This window comes from Leiobunum rupestre, chromosome 2, assembly GCF_980474605.1.
Source record: "Leiobunum rupestre chromosome 2, qqLeiRupe1.1.hap1, whole genome shotgun sequence".
In the NCBI taxonomy this organism is placed as follows: domain Eukaryota; kingdom Metazoa; phylum Arthropoda; class Arachnida; order Opiliones; family Sclerosomatidae; genus Leiobunum; species Leiobunum rupestre.
This window is the reverse complement of record NC_143385.1, coordinates 29,849,405-29,860,019: the sequence shown is the minus strand read 5'-3', so window position 1 is coordinate 29,860,019 and position 10,615 is coordinate 29,849,405. Positions and strand designations below refer to the sequence as shown.

Below are 10,615 nucleotides of genomic sequence, written 5' to 3'. Positions count from 1 at the left end.
GGTTCACTCTATACGCGCGCTATCTGGCTTCTCTCTCTCCCTTTATACACGCGGTCCCCTTTTGCGCGCGCTTCCAGGTTCACCGGGCGCCAGGCTTCGGGCGGTTTATACTCTCTCGTCTTTTACGCGTGCTGCGCTGCCAGGTTCCCTCTATACGCGCGCTATCTGGCTTCTCTCTCTCCCTTTATACACGCGGTCCCCTTTTGCGCGCGCTTCCAGGTTCACCGGGCGCCAGGCTTCGGGCGGTTTATACTCTCTCGTCTTTTACGCGTGCTGCGCTGCCAGGTTCCCTCTATACGCGCGCTATCTGGCTTCTCTCTCTCCCTTTATACACGCGGTCCCCTTTTGCGCGCGCTTCCAGGTTCACCGGGTGTTCACCGGGCGCCAGGCTTCGGGCGGTTTCTACTCTCTCGCCTTTTACGCGTGCTGCGCTGCCAGGTTCCCTCTATACGCGCGCTATCTGGCTTCTCTCTCTCTCTCCCTACTCTCTCCCTTTATACACGTGGTCCCCTTTTGCGCGCGCTTCCAGGTTCACCGGGTGTTCACCGGGCGCCAGGCTTCGGGCGGTTTATACTCTCTCGTCTTTTACGCGTGCTGCGCTGCCAGGTTCCCTCTATACGCGCGCTATCTGGCTTCTCTCTCTCCCTTTATACACGCGGTCCCCTTTTGCGCGCGCTTCCAGGTTCACCGGGCGCCAGGCTTCGGGCGGTTTATACTCTCTCGTCTTTTACGCGTGCTGCGCTGCCAGGTTCCCTCTATACGCGCGCTATCTGGCTTCTCTCTCTCCCTTTATACACGCGGTCCCCTTTTGCGCGCGCTTCCAGGTTCACCGGGCGCCAGGCTTCGGGCGGTTTATACTCTCTCGTCTTTTACGCGTGCTGCGCTGCCAGGTTCCCTCTATACGCGCGCTATCTGGCTTCTCTCTCTCCCTTTATACACGCGGTCCCCTTTTGCGCGCGCTTCCAGGTTCACCGGGCGCCAGGCTTCGGGCGGTTTATACTCTCTCGTCTTTTACGCGTGCTGCGCTGCCAGGTTCCCTCTATACGCGCGCTATCTGGCTTCTCTCTCTCCCTTTATACACGCGGTCCCCTTTTGCGCGCGCTTCCAGGTTCACCGGGCGCCAGGCTTCGGGCGGTTTATACTCTCTCGTCTTTTACGCGTGCTGCGCTGCCAGGTTCCCTCTATACGCGCGCTATCTGGCTTCTCTCTCTCCCTTTATACACGCGGTCCCCTTTTGCGCGCGCTTCCAGGTTCACCGGGTGTTCACCGGGCGCCAGGCTTCGGGCGGTTTCTACTCTCTCGCCTTTTACGCGTGCTGCGCTGCCAGGTTCCCTCTATACGCGCGCTATCTGGCTTCTCTCTCTCTCTCTCTCTACTCTCTCCCTTTATACACGTGGTCCCCTTTTGCGCGCGCTTCCAGGTTCACCGGGTGTTCACCGGGCGCCAGGCTTCGGGCGGTTTATACTCTCTCGCCTTTTACGCGCGCTTCGCATAGGTTATTTTGACGGCTTCGGACAATCACAGGACCAGCATTTTTTCCCCATAGCAGTCGTGGCTAAGGGAGCTACGCTCAATAAGAAGTAACAAATAAATATGATCAGAAGTAACAAATAAGTGGGTGCAGAAGTAACAAATAAGTGTGATCAGAAGTAATAAATAAATGTGATCAGAAGCAATAAATAAATGTGATCAGAAGTAACAAATAAGTGTGATCAGAAGTAACAAATAAGAATGATCAGAAGTAACAAATAAGTGTGATCAGAAAACAAATAAGTGTGATCAGAAAACAAATAAGTGTGATCAGAAGTAACAAATAAGTATGAAACTGATCAAACTAGTCTTTGTCGTATAACCAGAAGAAATAAGTGTGACACTCAACGGCTGACTAGTAGTAACAAATTAATGTTATCAGAAGTAAAAAATAAGAGTGACACTGATCGAAGGAATCTTCGATGCTTTCAAAGTATGACTAGAAGTAACAATTAAGTATAAATTTGTATATATGTGTGACCGTGGATATATTTTGGTTGTGATACCGGCGTTGCAGGTTGCTGTGAATAGCTCAAACGAACTTAACACATTAGAAGGATTGTGTGTATTCTGGCCGTCGTACGTCTTGTTTCAAAACGCAAGGTTTTTTAAATATCCGCCTGCATAAGAAACGGGCCGACCACATTCGACCCGCGGGCTTTAACGGCTTTCGGGCGGCCCGCTCATCTCTAATCCATAATCATCAGATTTGCGCTGCACAAGATTTGGCTCGAGATTTGTCTTATCTAAAAACAATGAAAGAATCGTATAAATATCGAGAAAAGATTACTGTCGCTTTTAGAATAAACAAAATCGAAATTTTCAGTTAAAGCTGGAACACATATTGTCACGGTAATGAAAATTGAAATTTAAACGTTTAATATTGAGAACAGCGTAAACATGACGAAAAGGTTACTTTTTCTTTCGAAATTTATCCTTTATTCACAGTCAGCCAACAGGCAGTCTGAATTGTTCTGACAACGCAATCAAGTGTTTCTAAGACTCATTTTTACCTCTCCGAGGGGACTTTGTACCCTAGGAGGGGTTATACAACCACCGTGTTTTGTCTTCTGTCTGTGGGTCTGTCTGTCAGGCCTGCGTTCGCATTTTCGGGGCAAAGCGTAATCACTGCGTAACCAGTTTCTTAGAATCAGGGAAAAGGTTTTTCCAAAAGCGCCCTCTTTTTGTCATTGGGTATAGTATAATTCTTTAATCGGCCGGGATTCGAACCCAAGCCCTCTTGCACGACAGGTGAGCGTTCTACCGCAGAACCACGGATACAGTTACGCTTCACTGAACTCTTCCGAGGAGAGCTATATTTTGGCTTGCCAACTTGTTTAGTTTTCACAATTAAAATGATCTCGTTCAAAGTCTGACTTTGACGTGGCGCTACGATAGAATTTCTAATGGAAATAAACTTTGACATTTTCAAGTGCATGTCAAAATTTTAATTGTAAACAGAAATTTAAATTGTTTTCTTTTTCTTTTACGGTACTTGAAAATGTTATCATGACATTTTTACGCGTGTGTGAAGCAGGCCTAATGATAAAATGAATCTTTTTAAAAAAGTGTTGGTTATTAATGCCGGTTTCGCTCTTTTTGAGACAGGTTAAACCATCCTTCGAAAACGTGTAGGGGAAACCTGAAGGAGTCTAAACCGAACCACGTCTACACTCTTTCAAGTTCCTACTGCACGTTCTAGAGGTGTGACTTAACCTCTCTTTTTATCGATGCTGGATCTTGTATTTTAAAGGGCTCATGCACTGGCCTAAAAAATCAAGCACCTTAGCGTTTCCCTTTTTTACTAATAAAAAAAGGAAATTGCGTAAACGCCAAACCCTTTATCAAAAATACATTTCAAAGCCTTTAAAGCTTTCTGTCGATGCCATAACGAACGTAGTCCCCGAACACGGCGGCCGTAGCTCAAAGAGTTCCCGTTTCTTCAACATGGGCAGTTACTTCGAAAGAGTGTTCTCCGAAGCCAATATTATGTTCTCCAATTTCGGTGAGTGCGGAGATTCCTTGCAACCCACCAGCTCCTTCGTCGACAAAATAAGATACTTCGATAGACACTTGAGCGCCGCGGAAGAAAATCGCCTTATAGGTCAAGTCGATCCGAATGCCACGGGGATATTCGTCTACTCTCGAGCTGTTCTGGCAACTTTGTGGAAACTGAAAGAATTGGTTCCCAGGGACAAGGCGATGGAGCTTTGCAATATGAACTGGGACGGGGTTATCAGCTTGTCGCAGTTTCTACACCTAATCAGAAATTTCGGAATAACCTTGAGCGAACACGATGTGAGAGTGGCTATTCAACAAGCTGACCCTGAGAATCTCGGTTTCGTGACCTTCATCAATTTCGTGCGTTGGTTATACTTCATGTAAATGTGCTAATTTACAAACACGTAATTAAGTATTTTAAACGTCAATTTTTTAAGGAAATTTTATATACAAATGCGGTACTATTTTTTATAGTAATTGATTAGTAAAATTTAATAAAATAGGAAAATATATCTCTATATATAAAGTATACTAAAATGATTGATAATAAAATATACAAGTATAAATAATACTGTTTGATTTTTACTTAATTAAGCCTAAATTAAAAAATGGTGAAACATTTAATTACGTATTTCACAGGTTCGAGGCAGTTTTCAAACAGCAGTGCTTCCACACAAAACCAAGTAAGTATTCAAAGTAACACGTTTCATACATACCACATAAAAAAGTAAAAAATACATTTCTTAGTTAAATATTATTTTTCTGATCAAATTTTTATAGTGAAACGGATAATATAGGCCTACAGGTTATTTCAGGAAAGTCTGGCACAAATTTACGTGTGTTTTTTGGGTAACCAGGAGTGAAAGAATACTTAGAGAAATGTTTTCCTAAATTTAACCGTATCCGAGTAATTGGCCGTCAAAAATCGGCCTCCCAATGTGTCAAAAAATGTACAAATGTGCACTTTCAATTATTCTTTGGACCCAATTGTTTCCTTTCCATAAGCATTGGTTTCTTATCTCTTTCGACAAAAAAAAACTAGAATCAAAAGTGCGTTATTAAAATGAAAGAAGTAAGCTCAGTGTAGAAATACGTTTTAACAATAACGGGTGTTCCTATAAGTGACTACGCCTATTTAAAAAAGGGAATGACTGAATTTCGTTTTTATATTCTTCTAATTCCATAAGTACAAATGTAACACCTTGTGAGGCGTTTTAGAACGTATTTAGCTCATCTCGGTGTTTTTCCCCCGAATGCTAGTAAATTTGCTCGTGTAATTAATGGTCTCATAAAATAGTCTACAGGTTTAGTCTACAACACATGTTCTAATAGTTTTTTTGGAGGGGTAAGAGGCTCGAATTTGCAAGAGATTGAGGGCCCTCAATAATTGAATTCAGATTTCATATCTTCAGCCTGCTATGCTATGGCGTACTTCACGAATACAGAATATGCCGATATGCATTTTATGATGGACTCGCTCAGGAAAATGCGATGGAAGCGCGGTGCTTGTATCAGGAGAACTTTCCTAAAAGACAGCTTCCAAATCGACAAAGGACCACCCACGGGACCTGTTTCTGCAAAAGAAGACGTGGAGGTACAAGTACTTTCCATCTTCAAGGATGGTCCTATGACAAGTACGAGGGAAGTTGGATGTCAATTGCGAGTCGACCATTTACTTGTCAGGCGTATCGTTCGAGGACACCAGTTTGACCCTTTCAATTTACAAAAGGTGCAATCTTTAAATGAGGCCGATTATCCAAGACGAGTTAAATTTTGAAAGTGGTTTCAGTAGCGGACAAACGACGTCAATTGGTTAAGTACGCTCCTAATTTCTGCTGAGGCTAATTTTTCCCGCGACGGAATCTTCAATTTACACAATCGTCATAAGTTGCAGTTTAGTCTGGTGCGGAATTGATGGCGACCATTTAATTAGACCTCATTTTCTACCACCAAGACTAACTGGTGAGTCATACTGAATCTTTCTACAAGACACTTTACCAGAGCTACTTGAAGACGTACCGCTAGCAGTAAGACAACGACTGTCGTTTATGCACGACGGAGCACCCCCTCATTTTAGCCTTTGGTTTAGAGTTCATCTTGATGCTGAGTTTCCTCAGAGGTGGATAGGTTGAGACAGAACTGTTGCATGGCCAGCCAGGTCTCCTGATTTGAACCCATGTGATTTCTATCTTTCGGGCCAAATCAAGGACTTTGTATACAAGACTTAAGTTCGAGACGTTGAAGACCGACGTCAACGCATAATTGACGCCTGCGACACAATCCAAAATACGCCAGATATCTTACGTCGTGTTGGAGAATTTTTCCGAAGACGCGTCCACGCATGCCTACACGCCAATGAGGGTCTAATCGAACAGCTTTTGTAAGTAAAATGATCAGTTTAATGTTTTTAGATAAAAGTACATGTAACCTCTGAAAATCTATAAAACAAATAAATACATTTTTACTCTGCCTCTTGGTAATTTAAATCAACTTTTCATTATTTTAAATCGCGAAGATAGCATACTTCTAGATGCGAACGCTTAATAAGCTTTTGTTAGTAAAAAAGTTTATTCAATTATCTCATAAGACATGTAAACTTCTTGTTTCTTAAAGAACACGAATTGCTACCCATACCCAACTTTTAGTTCTGGTACACAGAGACTTAAGTCTGCAACATTGACGACGCACGACAACGAATTATTGATCGCTGTGAAGCTATTCTTGACCGAAGCGTATAAAGGGTCTAACTACGTCAAGCGTCTGCCTAAGTTTCTCACTTCCAAGCTTCCACGGTGCATTAAATTTGACCTCCGACGAGTAGTTCCGCCAACCGCCGTTACGGAGCGCAACCGTAGCTTTCGGTCGCGAATTCGTAACACGACTCGAATCTTCGAACGGGTCCAAGAATGATTTGCTTGTGCCCCACGTGATCATTTTGAACATTTTTCTGTAATTAAATTCGTACTTATGGCATTTGAAGGGAAAAAAACGAAATTCAATAAGTCATTTTCTTTCAATTGACGTGGTCACTATGAAACACTTGTTATTATTAATTTCGACACGTAGAATACTTCGTTTAATTAATAACGAACTTTTGAGTTAAGTGATCGTTTTCTTATCTTTTTCGATAGAAAACCAAATGCTTAGTAAAAGGGAACAATTGGGTCCCAGGAATAATATAAACTACAAATTTTGCGTGTTTTCGAAGTTTTGGAGGCCGATTTTTGACGGCCAATTCCTCAGATGCTGTTCAATTTTGGAAAACGTTTCTTCTGACGTTTTTCATTCCTTGTTACCCAAAGAACACGCCTGTTAATTATTGCCAGACCCTCTGAAACACCCTGTATAATTCGTAGTGCATCGCTTTTTTACCCAAAGTGTTTTAAAAAGTCTGAGGGATTCTTCGAAACGTACATCTTTCAAGTGAATAACAGTCGCAGAATATTATAAATACTAAAATTTTGTTCCATGGTCGAATATCTTAATGTAAAATTTAATAAAAGTTCTGCTACTGCATGGAGCTCGAATAAAATAAAATAAAATTTATTTTCGGTAGTTTTCGGACCGCGGTCCTTCGTCAGCCGTTATTACAAACCTAGTAGCAGAACTTTTATTAAATTTTACATTAAGTCGCAGAATATGTAACATAATTGCTCATAAGTATGCTACGAGCTCTATTTCTTCACTTACGGTTTTTTACAGATATTGCGTCATCCGTATCGTACGTAATATTTGATGTCATATTTGACGTCATCGAAACTCAAATGCCGATTATACCGTCGCACAATTAGCTCTACGTACGATAATCCGACGGCCATTATTTAAGCAAACAAGGCTTAGATACTAAAATGAACTACAATATAGTGTCAAGTGCTGCTAATGCAATTAATTTGCAAATTAATGAAGTTTTCGGAGACTCAGCTTCTAAAATAAATTTGTATTGAAAAATAAAAGAAGCAGGTTTTTTGGAAAAAATAGTTGAAATTCAGGTTGAGCTTTTCTGGGGCATCTACAAGGTTGGAGTCTTTGCAGATTCTTTTGAGCCTAGGACTAACTCTTCTAGGCTTGTTATGGGTTTTGATTTTTCTAAACTACTCAATATTTAACTTAATTCGCACAAACCGAGCGAGTTCATGAATTTCAATGAAGCTACATAGGGCTGACTTAAATTCCGACACAAAAATTCCTCCTCAATTTAGAGGTTTTCCATTGGTTTAAATACATATGTTAATAGTCAATAGCGTGACTCCCAAAATTACTAAGATGAATAATAAGGTTAAAATCTAACGTAGTCCATCTTTTTACTGGTTCGTGGTAAAACCAACCGTTAGTGAAGATTTTTGAATGGAATAAAAGTACAGTGGCATACTTATGAGTTATTATGTTACACATGGTCACAGTATATCAAGATAAATACTTATTTAATAGAGGTATATTATTTCCTTCAGAAAATACAAAAAAGCTGTAAACCAAAACTCATTAGTTTCGTTTAAATTTTTTGCAATCTATTGTTAATTATGTTTAATTTAAACATGAAAATAAGTAAATTTTGGCCGGTCTTTAGTAAACGCTGTTTTTATTCTTTGATCTGTAAAAAAATACTGCAATGTTGTGCTAACAGTAACTATAATAAACAAAGCAATCTCGACATTTAAAAATGGTGGTGTACTATTTAATAGTAATTAGATTTTACGAACATTTATCTTAATTGCTTAAATAAAAATTATTTTTCTTCTACGACTAGAGTGGTCTAAATAACTGAGAGTCTAACTAGAAGACTCGATGGCTCAATAGGTGTCATTGTAGGTGGATGAGCCCGACTTGTTGTAACGCCGAATTTGTTTTGCTAAATTAGTTAAATCATACTTTCAATTGAACAAAGTAAAGAAAAAATATGAATAGTAAAAGTATGTAATAAGTTTATCAGCAGTGATTGTTCGTGATAAAATTAAAATATTTAGCCCTGCTGCGACAGTAGGGGGCTGTACTACAGCGTTTTTTCCCGGTTTAATAGGGAAAAACATCTAAGTAATTTTCTATGTAGCTGCCAACTGCTTTAAATTACTTACAAATTTGTGAAACTTTATAATTTTATTTTTTATTATGTCTAACAAAATAGATTTAGAATAAATAAATTATAACCGCTAAAAAATCTTTAACTTAAAATTTCCAATCGAAATTCCAAAGCGTTTCAATTTGCGACTTAAATGACACCTTAAAAAATTATACCATTTCATATAAGTCGCTAATTTTACAATAAATAAAACCATGAAATGTTTTTCTTGTCTATGTCTTAATTTTTTGCCTATTATAATAAATTGAAATTAATATTTAAAATAGTTGGCTATTTTAATTTTGTTAAAGGTAAATGAAAATAATTATTGCAGTAGAAAACAAACTTTTTATTGAAAATTTCCAACACTTCTTCGGCATCAACAAACTGTTGAAAACGGCTCGCTAAAGGAATATGTTCATTCTTTAATGACGCCACCATTTGCACCCATATAATTGGTCGTTCTTATATTTCAAATTTTATAAACTTATGATATGATGAAGCGCATTATGAAACAGGTTTCTCTAAATATAAAACGTTAAAAGCTCCGGCAATGGATTCGTAGTTTTAAAATGTTTCTTTAAGTAGAACATTTTATAAAATAAACTGATTCCCATTATATTTACTGATTAAATATTATTTTACGCTTCTAGCATTATAAGTGTATTTACATTTGAAATTTTATCTATTTATCTCGTCAACTGTTGACGAAACACAGCTTTAAGATACATGATAGAAGATAAATAAAAGATTTTCCACCGTGTGTTTATATGAACGCAGGGTTTATTTACTCTCTTGAAGTACCAATTGACGGGCTATAAAAGTACGTGCCTAGTGTAAAAAACTATTTATTTGTAGCATTCGTTGTCGATGCAAAGTTTGATGCGTGTATCTTTTAATCGCGGTCAACATGTCCAGTTACACCGAATGGTTTTTCACGAAAGCGAACGAAGTGTTTGCAAAGTTTGGCGCAAACGGCGACTCGTTAGAATACACGGACTATCACGAGCACTGTCTCAGAGCTCACATTCGAGTCATCAGCGAAGACGAGATCGTGGACATCCTGAGACTCGTCGACCCGGAGAACTGCGGCGCGTTTCTGTATTCGCGCGCCCTAATCGTCATGTTCCAAGGAATGCGGGAGAGGGTCACCGAAGAAGAAGCGATCGAACTGTGCCACAAACACTGGAATGGGGCCATCAGCGTCCCTCAGTTTGTGAACATTATCCTAAAATTCGGGAAGAAATTGACTTACGAACAGGTCGACGAGGCGATTAAGCGAGCTGATCCAAATGGTGACGGACGCGTAACGTTCACAGCTTTTGTTCGGTGGATATATTCAATATAACACCTTTAAAGCGGATGGATATCCAATGAAATTTAAAAGTATTCAATTTTAAATCAATTTTAATATTTACTTTTATTAGCGTGCTTTTTATTCACCCATACAGTACTATATTAAATGTAATATTTTATTTAACTTAATAAATAAGTTTTCTCTGGTAATAAAACTAAATTAATGTTATTTTGAAAAATTTTAATTTTTAATTTCTAAGGGCTCAAGGCTCAAAGATGTTTTAGAAAGCAATTTTTTTTCAAGAGTTAGTAAAATAATGACAACGGTCTTATTTGATTGAGTTTAATCAATGAATGTAGAATTATTCTCGAATATAATTAAATTTTAATTTGTACACTTCAAGCCTTTTAGTTTCAGGAAGTTAACTTAATTTAAGAATTATATCTACGCACCCACTTGTTTCAACTTACGATTTCATTTGCATAATATGGCCAAAAAAGCCCCCTTAGGTAGAACCTAAGTGGCAGAATCTGCTCAAGCTGCGAAAGGGTAGAAATGTAGTTCAAAATAAGTCAACCTGGGGCTCTGCCGTTTAACTCCAAAGGTAGAAGCTTCAGTGTTACTGTGCAGTTAGAGCAGGTCTATCCATGTAGTTTCCCCCACGCCACCTTTTTTTTGCTCTTTAATATTAGTAGGGGAAATCAAATAATTTTTGAGTATCTAGTCAATTAAAA

General features: G+C 39.2%; 2 protein-coding genes across 2 annotated transcripts; both read left to right on the top strand.

Moving 5' to 3' along the window:
* The first annotated feature begins 3,477 nt into the window (after window positions 1-3,477).
* On the top strand, window positions 3,478-3,915 carry LOC149957296 (calmodulin, striated muscle-like). Its single transcript, XM_090166956.1, has one exon. It carries the CDS (start codon window positions 3,478-3,480, stop codon window positions 3,913-3,915), a length of 438 nt encoding a protein of 145 aa, XP_090023082.1.
* Window positions 3,916-9,494: 5,579 nt separating this feature from the next.
* Window positions 9,495-9,932, top strand: LOC149957295 (neo-calmodulin-like). The gene has a single exon (XM_090166955.1). It carries the CDS (start codon window positions 9,495-9,497, stop codon window positions 9,930-9,932), a length of 438 nt encoding a protein of 145 aa, XP_090023081.1.
* The last annotated feature ends 683 nt before the right edge of the window (window positions 9,933-10,615 follow it).